Raw genomic sequence first — 21,127 nt, 5'->3', positions numbered from 1 at the left:
GGAAGGAAGAAAGGAAGGAAGGAAGGAAGGAAGGAAGGAAGGAAGGAAGGAAGGAAAATCTGCTTTCAAATTATATATCCAATATTTTCTGCATCCTTCAGGTACCATATTTGTACAATACCTCTATAATTAAAGCCATTACTTTACCAGGTACTGGTGGCTCATGCCTATAAATCCTACCTACTCAGAAGGCTGAGATCTGAGGATCATGGGTCAAAGCCTGCCTCAGCAAAAAAGTCAGAAGTGTCACTGTGGTTTAAATGGTAGAGTGCTTACCTTGAGCAAAAGAAGCTCAGACCTGGACTGGGGGGGTGGCAGGAGAGGAAGTATTATAAACTAAAACTTAAGACAAATTTTTACTTTGAAGACCAATATAAAATCCTTTGTTAAGTTACCAGGATCTGGAATCCTGTTGTTTTAAAATGATAACCCATTTGACACAGAAGAGTTGAGACTAATAGTTACATTACAATAGTGAAGGATAACTAAATTACCTGTTAACAGAACTCTTCATTTGTTCAGCAAATAAGAAATAAATGCTTTCTGTGTCAGATTATGAGCTGAGTTCTGGAGATAGCAGTAATCAGAAATCCAGGCAGAGCCAACATCCTGGCGGGGGGGGGGGGGGGGGCGCCAACAGAGGATCCCTGAGTGAAAGCTGTGCCCAGGAGAAACCTTTCAGCTGGGTTAAAAAAGCCACTGCTTGCTGGATGTGGTGGCTCATGCCTGTAATCCTAGCTACTCAGGAGGCTGAGATCTGAGGATCATGGTTCAAAGCCAGCCTGGGCACTAAAGACCCTGAGACTCTTATCTCCAATTAACCACTAGAAAATGTGAAGTGGCTCAAGGGGTAGTGTGGTAGCCTTGAGCTGAAGAGCTCAAGGGCAGTGGTGCCTTGGCCCAGAGTCCAAGCTCCACAAGTGGGGAGAAAAAAAATCAAGAATTTGACTAGGCAGGGAGAAGAGGAGAGATCAAGTGGGAGAACGTGTAGCAAGAAAGAGTGGACAGAAATGGCCCTTAAGATCAGGGAGTAGGAACTAAATCTGGAATCCTACAGGCCATATAAGCATTTTAGGAACGGTAGGTACTTAACAAGATTTGTCTTGTTCGGCACCTAAAAAAAATCAAGTCCAAAATACAAACCAGAAAACAACAACAAAAAGGAAATTACAGCCATACATATCTGCATTTTTTTATTTTTAGAGAGTCTTAGCCAAAGCTGGGCTTGGTGGCTCACGTCTGTAATCCTAGCTACTCAGGAGGCTGAGATCCGAGGAGCATGGTTCAAAGCCAGCCCAGGCACTTAAATCCATGGACTATTATCTCGGATTAACCACCAAAAAAACTGGAAATGGTGCTGTGGCTCAAGTGGTAGAGCAATAGACTTGAGCTGAAGAGCTCAGTGACAATACCCAGACACAGAGTTCACGCCCCATGATCAACATTAAAAAAAAAATAGACTTTCGAGACAGCATTCAGTCCCTGAGTTTAAGCACAATGACAGATTTTTTAAAAAGCAAAAAGTTGTCATGCACGGTGGCTCATGCCTATAATCCTAGCTACTCAGGAGGCTGAGATCTGGGGTTCACAGTTCAAAGCCAGTCCAGGCACAAAAGGACCTGAGATTCATATCGCCAATTAACCTTTAGAAAACAAGAAGTGGGGCTTGGCTCAAGGGTAGGGTGGTAGCCTTGAGCTGAGGAGCTCAGGAATAATGCCCAGGCTCAGGGTTAGGGTCGTAGCCTTGAGCTGAAGAGCTCAGGGACAGCACCTAGGCCCAGTTCAAGCCCCATGACCCACAAGAAAAGAAAAGAAAAGAAAAGAAAAGAAAAGAAAAGAAAAGAAAAGAAAAGAAAAGAAAACTGGTAGATGACTATGAATTAAGGAGCTGCTTGTAACCAAGGAATTTCAGAAGCACAATTACAAAAATTTTAAATGCGATCATAGAATAAATAGCATTACATATTTTATATAGGAAGTGGGTACCTCTTAATGTTTCCTGTCACATGGGACAGAGTTCTCAAAATCTCAAAGAACAAGGATGGTCAGGACCCATACAGGTCTTATAAGCTATCAGGAAGAAATGCGGTGAAGATTTGTTTTCAGTGCTCCTTCTGGCTGTGGTGGAGAATACTCATATCTATCTTTTTTTTTTTTTTTTTTTTTGCCAGTCCTGGGGCTTGTTCTCAGGGCCTGAGCACTATCCTTGGGCTTTCACAAGGCTAGCACTCTGCCACTTGAGCCACAGTACCACTTCTGCCTTTTTTTTCTATGTATGTGGTACTGAGGAATTGAACCTGGGTTTTCATGCATGCTAGGCAAGCACTCTACCACTAGGCCAAACTCCCAGCCCCAAGAATACTCTATAATCAAGAACAGCAGTGACAAGCTGGGAAGCAGCCATGGTGAGAGAGCTGTGGTGAGAGAGGACATCCTGGAAGGTGGAGGTAGAAGTCTAGAGGAAAGGAACCAAGGACACACACTGCGCATTTTGACGTCAGTTGGTCCCTGTTAAAAATGGCCACTCTGTGGTAGATAACTTGTCTAGCATGGCTGAGGTCCTGGGTTAATCTCTAGCAACACCAAAAAGCAAAATACAAAAACAAAAATTGAGACTCCCTATTCTGGACTCATTCACTCAGAAAATGAAAAGCAGTTACCTGAGCATCTACTATATAAAGCAGATACTGTGGTAGAACCAGAGCAGAGATAAAAGAATGTTTATTAATACCTAGAAGGCCAGAGAAACCAGCTTTCTGTTTTGGTTCTATGATATTAACTACTTTGGATATTTCCTATTAGAATTATACATTATTCTTTTGTGACTAGCTTCTTTGTTTAACATGATATCCTCCAAGTTCAGCCATGTTGTAGCATGTGACAGGATTTCTGGGTGACATCCCACTGTATGTATTGGTCACATTTTGTTTAGCAATTCATCTGTGGAGTGGTAACAAGGTTTCTTCCTCTCGTCAATGTGCTATGATGAACACGGATGTGTAAACATAAATTCAACAAATTCTGCTCTCAGACATTCGTTTTTCATAATCGTCTTATGAAATAAGCCAAAACAATAAAATTCAATCAACAAAAGTTTCCTAGGCTAGGCATAATAGTTCATGCCTACAATTTCAGCTACTCAAGAAGTAGAAATCACAAGGATCACAGCTCAAGGCCAGCCTAAGCAAGAAGTTCAAAAGACCTCATCTCAATCAGTAAACTGGGTGCAGTAGCACATGCCTGCCTTTCCAGCTAAACAGAAGAAATAAGTAACTCTTAGTCCAAGGTGGGCCCAGGTAAAAATTCAAGACCCAATCATGAAAACATAAACAAAGCCAAAATGGCTGGGGGGATGGCTAGAGCAGTAGAATATGCCTGCTCCGAACATGTAATACCCTGAGTGCAATCTCAGTTCAATAGAAGGGGGTGAGAAAAAGACAGAAGAGGGGAAAAACACGTTCACTGCTACTCAAAACCAATACTTAGCTTCAAAGCAGCTTACAACAAATTATCTTCTCACAAATGTTTCAGTCATCAAAAGTACAGTAAAGAAAGAAAACAGAATCTAAGCCAATAACCTTCTGGAAAGAAACATTTGATATGAAAGGAGCTTTTCAGAAGCATGGCAAAATACATTCTATGAGCAAGTTTCTTTTTGTGTATGTGCCGACCCTGGGGCTTGACCCTCATGTTCAAGGACCTGGTTCTACCATTTGGACCATTCCTCCACTTCGGGCTTTTGTTCAGTAGTTAGCTGAGGATAAGAATCTCTTGGACTTTTTCTGCCCAGGCTGGCTTTGCACCAGGAGCCTCAGATCTCAGCCTTCTAAGTAGCTAGGATTACAGGCGTGAGTCACCAGTGCCTAGCTTATACTTAAGTTTCTGCTTTTTGAAAAGCTGTCACTGTTTTTGTATTTGCTCCTGCATTAAACATGTCATGTAATTAGAACTGTGTAATTCTAATGCAGTAATTATATGGCAATAAACTTAGCTTGAATGATTTGCCACAGTAACTCTCTTAAAGTGAATATCTTCAGAAAATGATTACATTAGATACACTAATAATAAACAAACTATTAAAAAGCAATAATATGGGAACAATATATAGTATTTAAAAGCATACAAGCATACACACTATTAAATCTTGTTCCCATATACCAGCATTCAGTACAACTGATCCAAATATTAACAAGTTAGCACAGAAATTTCTCAATATTTCTTTTTTAAAAAGTTTTGGGAGTGGGTGGGGGAAGGAAATGGGGACAAAAATGTGAGAAGGGGTAGCAATGTTTGTGAAGTAATGCACCTTCTATCTAGAGAATTTAATGTAATCCTTCTATTAATTACAATAAAATATATTAAAGAAAAAAAGTCTTTTTATTCAGGAGAGCTTTTTACATGCCCAGTAATCATCTTCTGCCTATTAATAGAACATTCCCAGGCCCTATTGAAGATATTTTATTGTTAGCTTTTATGCTGTCCAGCACCCCCAAAAGACACCTGAAAGTCTCCAGACATTATCTTCAACCTGGGGTCAGTCCCTTGGAATCCAGGAACAGCAGAGACCTACAAAGGTCACCCCATGATCAACAAGGGCAACCATCTCACTGGAACTGGAATAGGGCCCTCTTCAGGCCACCTTGTAACATCAGAACTTAATGATCAACCAGATTCTCCATGAACAAGACTGCTTAGTTCTGCATATCTCCAGTCCCCAACCCCAATCCTTTCTCTACTCCAACTTAAATAGATGTCAGTATCTCACAGATGGGCTGAAGTGTTGGCCTTCCCTCTTCCTAGCACAGCTTCACGCTTACTACCATTTACTTGCTTTGGAGTAAAGGGCCTGGCCTGACATGGTGGAATGCCTGGAGTCAGGCATCTAGTCTAGAATTTCAATTAAAATAGCCAACAAATGCCAGCCATTTTGGAAATCAACTTGGGAAAGTAGTAAACTAGAATCTTCTGAAAGAATGAAATGAGACTATGAAAGATGTCAAATTACAAAAAATAAATCTCAGAATTATATTGGGGGAAAAGTTCTACTTAATAGTTTTCAACCAGGTTTGGTGGTACATATCTGTAATCCCAGCACATGGGAGGTAGTGAAATAAGGATACTGAGTCTAACTGACACCATAACAATGTGGCGGATGATAAATAATTGGGTCTAAGTGGCACCATCTTGTCTTCTTGGTAGATGAAGGTGAAGTCCCACCCCCAGGTGATGGGTGCACCTGAATTCCTAAAGGGAAGGGTGGGGACTTGGACAACAGGTTACTGGACCTGCTAGACCTACACCAAGAACTTGAGACCCTCTAGTTCCCTGTGACCCTACTCCCTGTCCATTACCCTATTTGGTGCCCCCCCACCTGACCAGCTCAGCCACCATTTTGTGTCAAGCCTCATTATCTCATGTCTCCTTCTCAGGTCACCACACTGTCCCTCTTTAGCTCTCCATTAGAGTTGATCGGGTTTGCTGAGATTGTTTTTCTGTTCTTTCTTTACTCTGCTACCCCCATGGCTCAGTTTCCTAACAGTATATTAAATAATCAAGATTATACATCACATGCCGGCTTTCTAATAAAAATTCCCAATTCAACCTCTCAAAATGTGGCTTCTCTGTATCTTGTGATTGAATTCCTGTATAACAGTAAAGGCAGGAAGATCTTAAGTACAAGGCCAACTTGAGCTAACAAATGTGTCACAAACCAACCTGGGCCCTAGAGACCTTGTCTCAAAAAACAAAACCAACTTAATCCAATCTATTCAAGTCTTGAAATATACAGATATATTTAAGAAGATTAGAAGAGAAGAAAGACAAGACAAGAGTCACACTTCTCTCTGTGCCAACATTTACTGTTTGAATACCTTATGATAAGCATGTACTATCCTGTAACTAAAAAAAAAATGGTAATCTCACATGTCATTCAGGAATGTGCTACTTCTACATCCTGTTGTATAGCGTTCGACATAGATCTCCTGTCCAGGATTCAATCAATCCAGAATTCGAAGTATATAAAGATTAGTAAGTGGAAAATAAAAAATAAAGTTTGTTGAGCACTGATGGCTCACATCTGTCATCCTGGCTACTTGGCGGTTGGGATCTGAGGACTGCAGTTCTGCACATTACTATGTGCAGAAGTCCACTCGGACAAATCTGAGGTTCTTATGACCAAATCTAAAAAAAAAAAAAAAAAGCAAAAAGCAGAGACATCTCTTAAGTGGCAGAGTGGTAGTCCTGAGTGAAAAAGCCAAGGCAGAGCTGAAGGTCCTAAGTTAAAAGTCTCAGTACAAGCGTTGGGGATATAGCTCAGTGGAAGAGCACATGCCTGGAAAGTGCAAGGCCCTGAGTTTGGTCCTCAGCTCTGGGGGAAAAAAAAGCTAAGAAGACCAAAAAGTTGATGCTAGTGGTGTATGCTTGTAATCCTAGCTACACAGGAGGCTGAGATTTGAGGATCATGGTTCAATGCATGGCCAGGCAGAAAGTTTATGAGATTCTTATCTCTGATTAACCATTAGAAAACCAGAATTGGAGCTGTGGCTCAAAGTGGAATAGTGCTAGCCTTGAGCAGAAGAACTCAGGGAAAGTGCTTAGGCCCAGAGTTCAAGCCCCAGGACCAGCACCCACACACGCACACATATACAAAATTAAAATTCTATTTCCTCAAACAAAAGAACACAGATCTTTTGCTTTCCATTCTTGCAGGTCCAGAGCAGGAGTACACAGTGAGAAGATGCAGTTCTGCTTTATCACTTCAGTATGAGACAGCAAATCTCATTCTCCTCCCCGAAAAAGCAGGGGCTGGGGATAGAGGTTAGTGAGAGAATGTTTGCTTAGCAACCCAGGCCCCTGGGTTCTATCTTTTGCACCAAGAGAACAAAACACAATTCTCCAAACCAAAATGAATTCATAAATGACAAGAGCAGGTCGTAGGAGGTTTCTAAGAGCCCAATAAAGACACTACACAGATGTTCAGGTCCCACAGGGCTTCTGGAAACTCTCTGCAGGACACACCGGATGCACAACACAGAACTCGGGTAGAACCTCACCCTGCAATGTTTCCTGAGCACTTGTAGAAGCTGATTCAGAACAGGGGTTACTGGAGCAGGGCTTTAAAGACAATGAGCAGGTTGTGTGGGAAATGGACACTCTCTAGAGGATGGAGCTTTCATCTGTGTCTTCAGGATGGGCTGAATGTTATTTCATTGTTTCCCCCAACTCCCTCTTACTTATGAGGCTGTGACCCTGACAGCTGCAGCTTTGCTAACTACAGCACTTTTTAGGAAGGCTGTAGGGGGAGAGAAAGGATTTGACAGAGTGACACTATGAAACACCTTAAAGTCAGCAGTATCTGGGTTCAAATCCTGACCTGGTTCAAGCATGGGAAAGTTTCCCACTCTGATCTGAGTAAAATTGAGACGATATATTGTAAGGAGCAGGAATGACAGAGTATGAAGCTATCTGACAAAAGTATCTGTGTACAGAAAGCCCTTGACAAATGAAGCTATGATATTTAAGTTACAAGACCTTGGAGTGGTGCAAGGGGCAGATAGGTGCTAGGGCCACAGAGAAAAGCTCAAGTATTTCTCCTGTTATTTCAGTCTCACTAGAAGCAGACAGATGTCTGGCATTCTAATTTGCTAAAGATGAATTGATTCCATCAGTTCATCTAAAACGCAAACGATTAGACAGAAGACGGCAAAGTTAGAATTCATACTGTGAGCTATTTTTAAAACTGCTAGGTTAGCAAATTAAACTGGCTGTGAAAATAACCTGGTTTTCATTCACTGCAAACTCAAGACAAGCTACTCTCTTTTAATGAATCTGGCCAGCACAATCTTTCCCACAAAATTCACTCCTAAGTGTTCCAGGGGCATCATTTCCTCAAGACAGACCAAAATTAAACTTTTTTGAGGTGGAGGGGGTGGGAGAAGATGAGCAAAGGACATTCCTTCTACAGATTTTTAGTAAATTCTATGAATTATGATCCCATTCAATTCAGGAGACTACTGTCTAAATAAAAACTAGTAGCTATGTCAGTACTTTAAGCCAGTCTTCAGTGTTTTTCCTTTAAAAGGACATATGGAAAACCAGTCTTCTCTGAAGCACAATTTTTCAAATTCTATGACAGAGGGGGAAAAAAAGTCTACCCACTGCCATGAAAAAAGCTACCCAGAAGATCTCAAAATCAAGTTTAAAACTAATCACTCCTTTAAAAATCAGAGGAGATACCCTGAATGTTGGCTAAGTTGTATTATTTATAATTCCTGTTCTGTTAGGAAGTGATTTGTTATTTAAACAATGATCAGAAGTATAAATAACCACTGGAATAGAATTTCAGGAAGTGCTATTCAAATAAATTCACACTTGGAATGTGGAGAAAAATCTATAAATTTAGTTCCCTTTATAAGGTCCTTGCTACGAAAAGGATGCACAATTTTATACTTTCTTTGGAAAACAACCAAAATGAATTAGTTCGATTTGGAACATCCTAAGTTTTACAGCCTTTGCTTAGCATAACATAAATTTTGGTTTAGTCAAATGTGAAAAAACTACAAAGCCAACTTTCTTGTCCCTCCAGTTAGATGGCCTATAAATAGAAGCTGTGCACTAACAATCGCCAGAGGAGCGGGCATGTTCCACAACGTACACATCCCCGGCAAACAGGATCTCAAGCGCACTGAATCCAAGTGCTTATGAGGATCTGGAATAGGACCCTTTTAAAATAAACCGTGACTCACTGTTTGCTTTCTTCACCAGGAGGTGGAGTCTTGCCATGCCCTTCCATTACAAAATCCTCCTGTTCCACCTGCAAAGGCAAGCACCACAGGTCAGCAGCAGTCAGGAACCAAAATGCAACTAAGATTCCAGATGCCAGCTCTGTGCCTGACATACCCACCACAGAGCCATGTCACTACCGTGCCTAGGACGGACGCCTGGGTGAATGGCTATCCTTCCCTGTTTGTTTAAGACCCTTCTCTTTGGTAACCTGTTTGCAGAACTGAAGGAAGCATGTTGATTTGCGATCCATGTTGCAAACAGAAACAAAGGATTAACATCCAGAATGTAAAAGAATGACTATAAACCAATGAGAACAAGTCAACCCAAGAAAACTCTGCAAAATAACTGAGTAGAAAGTTCACTGAAGAGGACACAGAAGAAAATTTGAACTAAAATCACAAAGATATTTCAAACCATAGCAACTCTCATTTACTCCCAGTGGGAGAGCAAACTGGTACAACTTACTTTGAAGAACATTTTGCCGTACCTAATATATTTGAATATGAACCAGCAAATTCATTTCTAGGTATAATTTCTTTTTTCTTTTTTTTCTTTTCTTTTTTTTTGTGGGTCATGGGGCTTGAAATCAGCCTGGGTGCTGTCCCTGGGCTCTTCAGATCAAGGCTACCACCTACCCTTGAACCAAGCTCTATTTCCCATTTTCTTGAAGTTAATTGGAGATAAAAGTCTCAGGTCCTTTTGTGCCTGGGCTGGCTTTGAACCTTGATCCTTAGATCTCAGCCCCCTATATAGGTAGGATTATAGGCATGAGCCACCTTGCCTGGCTCTAGGTACACATTTTAAAAAAAATATTTGCAAATATACAGAAATTCTTCTCTCTCTCCCCCGACCCCTCCATCCCACTGTGTTGATCCTGAACTCAGGGCCTTGGTGCTGTCCCTGAGCTCAAGGCTAGTGCTCTACCACTTAAATCACAACTCCATTTCCGGCTTTTCAATAATTCATTAGAAATAAGACTCTCCTAAGCCAGGCGCAGTGGCTCATATCTGTAATCCTAGCTACTCAGGAAACTGAGATCTGAGGATCAAGGTTTAGAGCCAACCCGGGCACTAAAGACTAAAGACTGCGAGACTTTTATCACTCCAATGAACCACTAGAAAACCAGAAGTGGCACTGTGACTCCAGGGGTAAGGCGGTAGCCTTGAGCTGAGGAGCTCAGGGTTAGCACTCAGGCCGAGTTCAAATCCTATGACCCACCAAAAAAAAAAAAAAAAGAAAGATGAATGAAAAATTCAGAGTAGCAATTGTCTTAAGGAGGTATGGTGAGGGAGGGGATTCCTCCAGGGAGGGAAATGGGGATTCTGAGGCACGACAATCTTCTATTTCTTGGCTTATGCAGTAAGATGATAAGTGTTCTTCATAATTGTTTTTAACTATATATGCATATATGCATATGTACATATATATACACATGTATGGTTTATGTATGTTTTCAAATTAAAAACAAAAGATGTTCATTGCTCAATTAAAGAAAATGATAGAAGCAGGGCGCCAGTGGCTCGCTACTGTAATCCTAGCTACTTAGGAGGCTGAGATCTGAGGATCATGGTTCAAAGCCAGCCCAGGCACAAAAGTCCGTGAGATTCTCATCTCCAATTAACCACCAGAAAAAGTGGAAGTGCTGCTGTGGCTCAACATGGTAGAGCACTGGCTTTGAGCTGAAAAGCTCAGAGATGGCACCCAGGCCCAGAGTTCAAGCCCTGTAACCAACAAAAAGAAAAAGAAACATAACTACCTACTACAAATGGGCTTATGAGGCCTATGACAACTCTCCTGAATCTTAAAATCAGGGCTGGGGGCCAGTGGTTCAAACTTCCCCACAGGGCTTAACTCACGACTCTTCAGCCTCGGCCTCCCCAATAGCTAGGACTTTTCTATATATCTTTTAGATACTTGGACATAATTTGACTTTCTGACCATACTTGGTCTTTCATCTTCAGGAATTCAACATTCATAGTTATAAAACAATAGTCCATCTTCATGAATTCAACAAGTGGGCATCGGGTTGGCTTAAATTAAGCCAGTCTCTGCCCCTAAAAACCTTAATGCCAGGGGGAAGACAAACAGAAGGAATAGTTTGCTGTGCAGTGAGAATACAATGGGCTTGGCTTGGACAGAGCATTCACTAGTCCTAGAGGAATTCAGACTCTGCATAGACCTTTCCCAGGCAGGCAGAAAGCCAGCCCATCACTTTCCATTTCAGCTAGGAGAGGGGCAGGTCTGGGCTCTGGGCCTTACCAGCAACAGGTTCCTCTGTACATTGTGGTAACAGGAACTGCAAGCATCCATAGGAACACTGGTTCTCTTCCAGAGTCCATTCTTCTCCTCAGCTGGCAGACACAGTGTGTTCCCTCCCAACATCCTACATTTGCTCCTCACAGACTCGCTCTTAGGATATTCCACCTTTCCACCTGTTTCTCTACTGCCCTGGACTGCAAAGCACAACTTGAGAAAGCGACAGCCTTGTTCCTTCATGAAAACATGCATGTGACTTCCGCCCTGAGCTCCTACTTCAGCATCTGACCCTGCCTGAAAAGCCCCTTCTCCTCTTCTTTGGGGTGACATTCTATTCAACTTTCAAAGGCTGTTTTAAGTCATCTTTTCTAGAAAGAGTCAGCTGACCCCAACCTCCCTCCACTCTCTCCGTGGCTTGCTCTCAACAGACACAACCCTAAGTGCCCCTATTTCACCCGGCAGGTGAGCCTGGGGCAGAAGCAATGCAACCTTTGTCTGCTTCTAGTCAATGGAACACAGCCCCCCCCCCCCCCCCATTCATTAGCACACTTTCCAAATCCCTACCTTCCAAATTAAGCACCCAGGAAGGACTTTATCCAACCACATCCCTTTCTGAATCTCCAATAAGTGGAGCCCTTCTCTCTCTATCCCACAGGATGTCAGGGTCTAATGATGTCTTTCTTGACTAATGCCCTTCCTCTTGTATTCTTCCCATCCTGGGCATTACAAACCTTCCTGCTTACTCAATTTCTGCCCTTTCTACTCATCAGCAAGGCCAGATAAGTATCCTAAATTTATTATTTCCACTGTCCCAGTTTAGGTGGGAGCTTCCTACATGAAGAATTCTCTCTCCCTTTCTAGTAAATTTATCTCAACTCACTCATATTTTGGAGTCTGTCTTATTTTCCTTTTTTGTGGGAGCAGCAGTACTTGCAATTTTCCAAATACCCTGATTTTGTCTAGGCATGTAGCCAGTCTTGCAATCCTCCTGCCTCAACTTCTACAGTGTGGGGATTACAGACATGCACTACTATACCTAGCTTTTACAAATCCAAATTATTAAGAATAAATATGCTCCATTACTTCTGTGTTCTCATTACTAACCTGTTTCCTAATACTTATTTTTTACATATACAATCTATCTATATGATTTTCAAATTTATTTTTGCAGTGCTGGGGAATCAAAGCCAGTGCCTCCTAAAAGCTATGAAACCACTCTGTGGCCTAGTGGTAGAGTGCTTGCCTAAGAAGCCCTCCCTGGGTTCGATTCCTTGGAACCACATACACAGAAAAGGGCGGAAATGTAGCTGTGGCTCATGGTAGAGTGCTAGCCTTGAGAAAGCCCAAGAATAGTGCCCAGGCCCTAGGCCTGGTTAAAAAAAAAAAAAAAAAGGTAATACCTCTTTCCCAATGCACACCTCTCTTCCTTCCCCAAACCTCCCAACATGAGTCATCATTTTTCTCTAAATCAAAAGTCAGCTCCAACGGTGCATTACTAAGTAAATAATATAAATAGCCGAACTCTAGAATGGTATAATTAAATTTTCTTCATTATATATTTTATTCCCTGAAACTAGCAATTACTAATATCTCTTTCTTTCTTCCCTCTCTCCTTCCTTTCTTCCTTCTCTCTTTCCCTCCTTCCTTCTCTTCCCCCAGGACTTTCCCCACCACTTGCTACATACTTTTCACTGAATCATTCTCACACTCCCCACTAAAGCCAGAAATCTCATCACTACCAGCTCAAACCCCTCAGGTGACAGATCAGTCACAGTGCTGGGGACACTCCTCAGGGTCATTTCACTCAAATCTGGATTCTTTGTGCTCCAGGCTACTAAAAATTTGACATCTAGCTAGCCAAGTATGTCTCTTCCCTTCCTATCTGGAATTTCCTCTTCCTCCTATCTCTCCTATATTAGACAGGCTTGCTAGATTTTTTAAAAAAATGGTTTATTCCCTGGCATAAGTAGAACACACATTCCAGTGATTTTCTGGTCAAAGGAATGTGAACTTAGTGTTTTGAGACCTTGAATGACGAAAACACTCTTATTTTATCCACACATACAGTGAACATAGTTGAATATAGAATCTGAAGTTAGTGAATGTTTTTCTTCAATTTTTAGGTGATGCTCTGCTCTCTTCTAGCTTCCAGGTATTATGTATCATTCTGAAGCCTAATTTTGGGTGTGGCCTCTTTCTTCTTTACAAACCTTTAGAATTTTCTATTATCCTTAGTTTTCTAAAAATACAAACCAGGGACTGTGAGTTTGGCCTAGCGGCAGAGTGCTTGCCTAGAATGCATGAAAACCAGGGTTCAATTCCTCAGTACCACATACATAGAAAAAGCCAGAAGTGGTGCTGTGGCTCAAGTGGCAGAGTTCTAGCCTTGAGACAGCCCAAGGACAAATGCTCAGGCTCTGAGTTAAAGCCCCAGGAGTGGCAATAAACAAACAAATAAACAAACAAACAAACAAATAAATAAATAAATACACACACAAACTATGTGCTATATTATAGTTCTTTTTTCACTTATTGAATTGATGGTGGGTAGGTGCTTACAATCAATCTAGAAAATATTTCCTCAGGTGTGGGACATTTTCTCCTATTTATTTGACAATTTCTGGTCCTCTCATTTGTTCTTGCCTGTGGAATTCCTGTTTTTTTGGTGCTGCGTCTCTGGAATTAGTCTACTGATTTTCTGACTCTCCATTTTTCTCTCCCATCCTGAAAGCAATCTTTAGAATTCTTTCAACTTTGCTGGGCACCAGTGGCACACGCCTGTAATCCTAGCCACTCAGGAGGATTAGGTCTGAGGATCGAGGTTCAAAGCCAACCTAGGCACAAAAATCAATGAGACGCTTATCTCCAATTAACCACCAGAAAACCAAGGTGCTTTACTTATGATCAAGGGGTGGTGCATTTGCCTTGAGCTGGAGCTCAAGCGCCATGAGCACCAAAAAAAAAAAAGAAAAGAAGAAGAAGAACTCTTTCAACTTCACTCTCATACACTTACTTCACACCCAGCTTGATGGTGGAACCCAGATAAGAAGATGCTTTACAGCTGAGTTATACTCAGCCTTCTTAACTATCATTAGAGATAAGTAAAGTGGCATTACGTATATTCACACTCTTGTGTGACCATTATTATCATCTACTCCAGAACATTTTCCTCTTTCTTCTGAAACGCTGCATTCCCAAAACAATAAATCCCCATTTCTCACTCCTCCTGTTGCCCCTGACAACAGCCATTCTGCTCGCTATTTCTTTTCCCCCTTTCTTTCTTTTCATTATGTAGTTAGTTGTAAAAAAGGGGTTAAAATTCCACAAATAAGATTATGAGCACACACATCTTGGTCGGTGTCATCCCTTCCATTGTTTCCCCATATCCTTTTCCAATCCCTGACCTCAAGTTACACAGTTAATTTACACAGTGTACACTGAATATATTGACTGCACTTGCTCCCCCCTCTCTCTATTTACTCATCTGCTTCCTATTTCTATGAAATGAAGTACCAGAAAAGTGATCTGGTATTACTCTTCTTGTGATTGGCTTATTTCGTTTAGCATCACTTCAAGGCTCACTATGTTGTAGTGTTTGGCAGGATTTCCTCCCTTTTTGAGACTCATTCGTATTCCCCAGCATGTGTATTCCCCACTGAGGGGGACTTGGATTGCTTGCTAGTTTCTGACTGCTGTGCACACTGCTGCTATGAGAACATGGTATGCAGATACCTTTTTTACATCCATGGTTTTCTTAACTCATAATTTTTTTTTGCCCTTCCTGGGGCTCAAACTCAGGGCCTGGGCACTGTCCTTGTACACTTTTTGCTCAAGGCTGGCACTCTGCTACTTGAGCCACAGCACACTTCTAGCCTTTTCTGAGTATGTGGTACTGAGGAATCAGTACCCAGGGCTTGGTGCATGCTAGGTAAGCACTCTACCACTAAGTTATGCCCCTGGACAATTTTTTTTTTTGTGGCAAGGTTTCACTATGTAGCCCAGACTAGCCACAACTCACAATCCTCTTCCATAGTCTTTTTGTTTGTTTGTCAGTGGTGGGCTTGAACTCTGGGCCTAGGCACTTTTCCCCTGAGCTCTTTTGGTAGAGCACTAACCACTTTGAGCTATAATATCACTTCCCGTTTCTGTGTCTAATGGAAGATAAAAGTCTCACAGATTTCCCTGTGGGCACAGGCTTCAAATGGCAATCCTCAGCTCCCCGCCTCTGGAGTAATTAGGATTACAGGTTCCAATTCTGAAGATTCTGTTTCAGTAAGTCTACAGTAGGGCCTGGACAACTTCTATTTGTTTATCTGTCTGTTTCTATCAATGCGGCTTGAACTCAGAAGTTGAGTGCTGTTCCTGAGCTCTTTTGCTCCCATTTCGAGCCACAGCTCCACTTCTAGTTTTGGAGTAGTTAATTAGAGATAAGATTTTTCACTGGGACTTTTCTTCCCAGGCAGGTGCCAAACTGTGATCATCAGATCTCAGCCTCCTGAGTTATGATGACAGATGTGAGCCACCAGCACCCCGCTGGCATCTTCAATTTAGAAGGCATGTAAGATGTAAATCAAAACCCCAATGAAAGCCAGGCACCGGCAGCTTACACCTGTCATCTTAGCTACTCAAGAAGCTAAGATTTGAGAACCTTGGTCCAAAGCTATCCTAGGAAGAAAAAATCTATGTGACCCTTATCAGATAATCAGAACAAAAGCTCAAAGTAGAGGCGTTGTTAAAGTGGTAGAGCACCAGCTATGAGTAAAATGCCTCAAAATAGTATCAAGCCACTTCAAGCTCTGGTATTAGGGTGCTGACACATGTGCGTGCACACACAAAATAAAGTACCATTTCACATAAATGAAATGAAAACATACAGAAGGTGAGGACCAACTGGAAACAAAATTTTTTGAGAAATCTCAGGGTTTAAGATACAAATATTATGGTCTATTGTATTTTCCATCAAGATCAGTTAAAACAGGGCAAACGTGAAAGTCAAGTAAGCACTTCATTTTTTGCTCTAAAAACATCTGCTGCCTATTCCAGAAACTCCTAAGTCTAAAGTAATTTAGTCTCCCTGGTGCACTCTTTTTAACCTGGTGCATAACACTTTTTTTTTTTTTTGATACTGGTATTGGGGCTTGAATTCAGGGTCTTGTATTCTCACTGGGATTTGAGTCATGCCTCCAATTTGGCATTAGACCCATTCATAGGAAATAGAGTCTCCCAAACTCTTCTACCCAGGCTTTTCAAACGTTATCCTACAAGTCTTAAGTCTTTTGAATAGCTGGAGTTACTGTGTGAGCTACCAGTATCTGGCCAATACTCCCACTGAGAGGTGGGATGGTATTCCCCGCTCCTACCCTTCATATAAGGTAGTCCTGTGATTTGCTTTTAATTCAACGGAAGTGGAGTTAGTACAGCTTGTGAACTCTGGGGCTGAGACATAGGATGCATGGAGTCTGAAGTCCCAGACACCATGTGTGAGAAACCCAAGGCAAACAAAGAGGTCGTATGGAAATACATCTGGACGATAGCTTCAAAAGCTGAGCCCCCAGCTAACAGCCAACACCAGCTAGCAGCCGTACTGGACATTTCTGGACCATTGAGCCTCCAGATGACTGCAGCTCTTGCCAACACCATTTTGGAACAGAACTGTCCTACTGAGCACAGCCAAACATCAAATCATTAAAAACAATGAAAGGCCGTTGTGGTGGGTTTTGAAAATCACAGAAGTAAGGCTACACTGAGATACTATATCAATAAATAAAAACAAAAATATAAGTAAACTTTATTTTTTAGAATGCGTTTAAGTTCATGAAATTAATACAGAGAGTAGGTTTCCAAATATATCCTACATCCATCGTCTGAGCCAACACTGAGACGCCATTACCACTCAAGTCCATACCTGGAGACTCCCTTACTATTTGCTGTAACTATTTTGCCTCCATTCTAGAGATCCACCCAGGATACCACACTACATTTCTTCATGCCTCCCTCTGCTCACTTGGCTGATACGTTTTTCTCATTTTCCTTGACAGTTTTTTTTTTTTTTTTTTTAAATCAAATCCTTCTCAGAACAGCCCTCTAGTGGGAGTCCAGTATGTTCTTGACTAGACTTGGGCAATGAGCTTGAGGACAGGAGCACACAGACGTGATATGCTATTTCACCATCTCTCACCAGAGACATGCAGCAAACATGACCTCATCACAGGTGACAGCTGGCCATGACCTTGCTGCTCTGGTGGAGGTGGCGTCTGTCAGGTGTCTACAGTACAAAAAGCCACAAAGAGGGCAAAATTACGTTTGTCATTCTTGAGGATACAGGATCTACACAAGTATTTGGGACTTCTGCCTAGGATAACAGTTTGGGAACTGATTATCTATTTATTTATTTCCATTGTGAGCCTGGCCACTGTCCCTGTTACCGATTGAGCTGTAGCTCCACTTCCAGTTTTTTGAATGGTTCATTGGAGGTAAGAATCTCATTGGACTTTTTTTGGGGGGGAGGGAATCATGGGGCTTGAACTTGGCCTGGGCACTGTCCCTGAGCTCTTCAGCTCAAGGCTACCACCCTATCCTTGAGCCAAGCCACACTTCCCGTTTTCTAGAGGTTAATTGGAAATAAGAGTCTCACTAACTCTTTCCTGCCTCGGCTGGCTTCAAACTGGGATCCTCAGATCTCAGCATCCTAAGCAGCTAGGATTACAGCATAAGCCACCGGTGCTCAGTTTGTTCTACAGTATAGCTAGGGCATCAGTACATCACAGATGCCCAATAAATACTTTAACTTAAATAAAATGAATGACTATATAACCCTTTCATTTTTTGAATGGCCTAATGGTAGAGTGCTCGCCTAGCATGAACCAAGCCCTGGTACTACATATACTGAAAAAGCCAGAAGTTGTGCTGTAGCTCAAGTGACAGAGTGCTAGCCTTGAGCAAAAAGTGTCCAAGGACATGCCCAGGCCCTGAGTTCAAGCCCCAGGACTGGGGGTGGGGGAATGGCCAGGAGTTTGGCCTAGTGGTAGAGTGCTTGCATCTAGCATGCTCCATGACCCAGGTTCAATTTCTCAGTACCACATACAAGAAAAAGCTGGAAGTTGTGTTGTGGCTCAAGAGATACAACGCTAGCCTTGAGAAAGCCCAAGAACAGTGCTCAGGCCCTGAGTTTAAGCCCCAGGACTGGCAAAAACAATTTTTTTGAAGGAAGGATGACATAAGCAGCAAGGTCCAACATGTGTCTGTAAGCATATAACAAATCCAACACGCCCACAGCACTCTCCCACTGCCTCTACTGTTCAGTTTCTACTCAAACTGTTCATGCTGTTACGTAATTTACCAACCTTGGAACTGCTTTCTTCCGACACTTCTCCTTCATTGGTTTGCATGGGAACAGACACTGTGCAAAACTTTGCAGATATGTAAAATACTGCCTGAAAGGAAGAAGAAAACGTACATTAAGGAATGCAGGGTAAGTGTTTGCTATTTCAGGGATCTAAGTTGAAATTCAGTCACTGAGATCCTGAGCACTGTGAGGCAATAACCTTAAACCACTTGGGTGTGAGTGTGTGCACACATGCACACACATATACACACACATCCATTTAAATGGCAGCATAATTCCCCTGCCTCGGAGGGATCAGGATATTAATAGCTCTAGATTTCTTCCTCCATCTTGTTGGTCTTTTGGTAGAGGTGATATGGAAATCTTACTGTTGGGTTTGTTTTTAAAACACAGTACTTAAGTTTGAACTCAGAGTTTGGACATAATCCATTACTTAATTTTTTCACTCAAAGCTAGTACTCTACCACTTTAGCCACAGGTCCATTTCTGCCTTTTTGCTGGTTAATTGGAGATAAGGGTCTCATGGGCCAAAAAAAAAAAAAAAAAGAGTCTCATGGACTTTTCCTTTAAGGGCTGGCTTCAAATGGTGATCCTCAGATCTCATCCTCCTCAGTAGCAAGAACTACAGGTATGAGCCACCAGTACCTGGCTGGATATGGAAATCTTCAGTGGTCCTTTTATGCCTGGGCTGGCTTTGAACCTTGATCCTCAGATCTCAGCCTCCTGAGTAGCTAGGATTACAGACGTGAGCCACCATGCCCGGCTTATACTTGCATTTTAATGGAGAATTGTTTTATATTTATTTGACTGTTCTTCAATAATTAGGTCTTATGATTTTGGTAATATGTTGCATAGTTTGAGGGGCAGTAGGGAGTTTGAACTCAGGGCCTCAAGCTTGCTGGATTGATACTATACCACTTGAGCCATCCCTTTAGCCAAGCTTTTTGCTGGTTATTTTGGAGATGGAGTCTAGTGTATTTTTCTGCTTTAATTGGCCTCAAACCATAATCCTCCAGATCCCAACCTTCTAGCTAGGATTACAAGCCTGAGCCCCAAGACCCTGCTTGACTCACAATCTTCTTGCTTTATTTTATGATCACGGGAACTGAACTCAGGGTCTGGTTGCTGTCCCTGACTTTTTCACTCAAGGCACTCTACCATTTTGAGCACCACTTCCAGTTTTCTAGAGGTTAGCTGGAGCTAAGGGTCTTATGGATGTTCCTGCCAGGGATGGCTTGAAACTGTGATCCTCGGATCTCAGCCTCCTGAACAGTTAGGATGCCAGGTGTGAGCCACCAGAGCCCAAATTGCCTTACATTTTTTTAAATTAACCTGTAACGTTTTATTTTCCCATTCATTCATTCATTCATTCATTCATTTATTTGTCATGGGGCTTGAACTCGGGGCCTGGTTGTTGTCCCTGAGCCCTTCAGCCCAAGGCTTCTGCTCTGTTACTTGAGCCACAGTGCCACTTCTGGTTTTCTGGTGGTTAATTGGAGATAAGAGTCTCATGGCTTTAGTGCCTGGGCTGGCTTTGAACTGCAATCATCAAAGCCAGCCCAGGCACAAAAGGACCTGAGACTCTTGTCTCCAATTAACTTCTAGAAAATGGGAAGTGGGGCTTGGCTCAAGGGTAGGGTGGTAGCCTTGAGCTAAAGAGCTCAGGGACAGCGCCCAGGCGGAGTTCAAGCCCCATGACCCACAAAAAATAAAAGTACAAAATGCTTACAAAATCTGTCATGCATTTTAAAAAGGCTTATTTTTAAAAGATTCACAATTACAAAAGCTAAACTGATTTGTGTAACATCTGCTTGTGTACACCAGCCCTGGTGATATGCTCTGGACCAGCCCTAAGACCTCCACTTTTCTTCTGCATCACCTTTTCCCAGTACTTCTGCTGGGCGGGAGGGGGCTATCCAAGTTATCTACTGGGTTTATCCCACAGTGTTTTGGGAACAAATGTGCATCTAGGTAATGTGAAATGTCTACTGAGTAGAAAAGAAGCTATCGCTTGGCCTCATTCCCTTTCTCCCAAGGGAACAAATACTGCCCAGTCCTTGTCTGGGCTTCCCTGAACTCATTTTGCCCCTCCTTCTTTACGGCTGTGTAATATTCTACAAGACACATACACCCTACTCCTCCCTGGACATTAATCTTGCACTTGCTGATAGTTGGCAAAGATGTCTTCTATTCCATGGGTTGTTATTTGGTTCTGTTACTGTTTCTTCTGCTGTGCAAAAACTCTTTAATTTGATATAGTCAGCACCATTTGTCAATAGTTGTCCTTGGGCATCTGGCATCCTTCTCATTCAGAAAAAATTTACCTGTGCTTATAATTTCCAGGATTTTCCTATAGTACATTTAAAGTTTCAGGGTTTACTTTACGCTCTTGGACTCAACTGAAGTTATTTTTTTGTACAGGGGAAGAGACAGAGGCACATAGCTAGTGTTTCCAGAACCATTTGTTGAAGAGGTTCTCTCTTCTCTCCATTATATGCTCTTGGCTCCTCTGTCAAAAATCAGTGCAACTATACAATTTGTAAGTAGGGACAGGAGGAAAAAAGTGGTAGTGAGGGAAGGGGTTACATTCTTCAAAAAGAAATGTATTCATTATCTGATGTATGTAACTATACTCCCTCTGTATATCATCTTTCTAATAAGAATTAAAAAGAAAAACAGGAAAAAATATTCCTGAGAATGTTCTCTATGGTTTCATTGGTCTTCAGTTTCTTTGTGCCAGTG

At 42.0% G+C, this 21,127-nt stretch overlaps 1 protein-coding gene across 4 annotated transcripts in view; it reads right to left on the bottom strand.

Annotated features, from left to right (window-relative positions):
• The window catches only part of Tnrc6b (trinucleotide repeat containing adaptor 6B), a 209,956-nt gene that overhangs the window by 126,338 nt on the left and 62,491 nt on the right, over positions 1-21,127 (bottom strand). For 3 of the 4 annotated variants that reach the window (XM_090328771.1, XM_090328772.1, XM_090328776.1), the window contains 2 exons: positions 18,384-18,473; positions 8,745-8,812 (listed from right to left, as the gene is read on the bottom strand). In XM_090328771.1, the coding sequence (XP_090184897.1) occupies positions 8,745-8,812; positions 18,384-18,428 (113 nt within the window). In that variant the 5' untranslated portion in view covers positions 18,429-18,473. The remainder of the gene's footprint in view (positions 1-8,744; positions 8,813-18,383; positions 18,474-21,127) is intronic. The other variant, XM_090328774.1, reaches the window with a different exon arrangement.

Source organism: Megascapheus bottae, chromosome 2 (genome assembly GCF_031878675.1).
Source record: "Megascapheus bottae isolate mThoBot1 chromosome 2, mThoBot2.hap1, whole genome shotgun sequence".
Taxonomy (NCBI): domain Eukaryota; kingdom Metazoa; phylum Chordata; class Mammalia; order Rodentia; family Geomyidae; genus Megascapheus; species Megascapheus bottae.
Note: the sequence above shows the minus strand (reverse complement) of the source record. Positions and strands in the feature narration are given on the sequence as shown.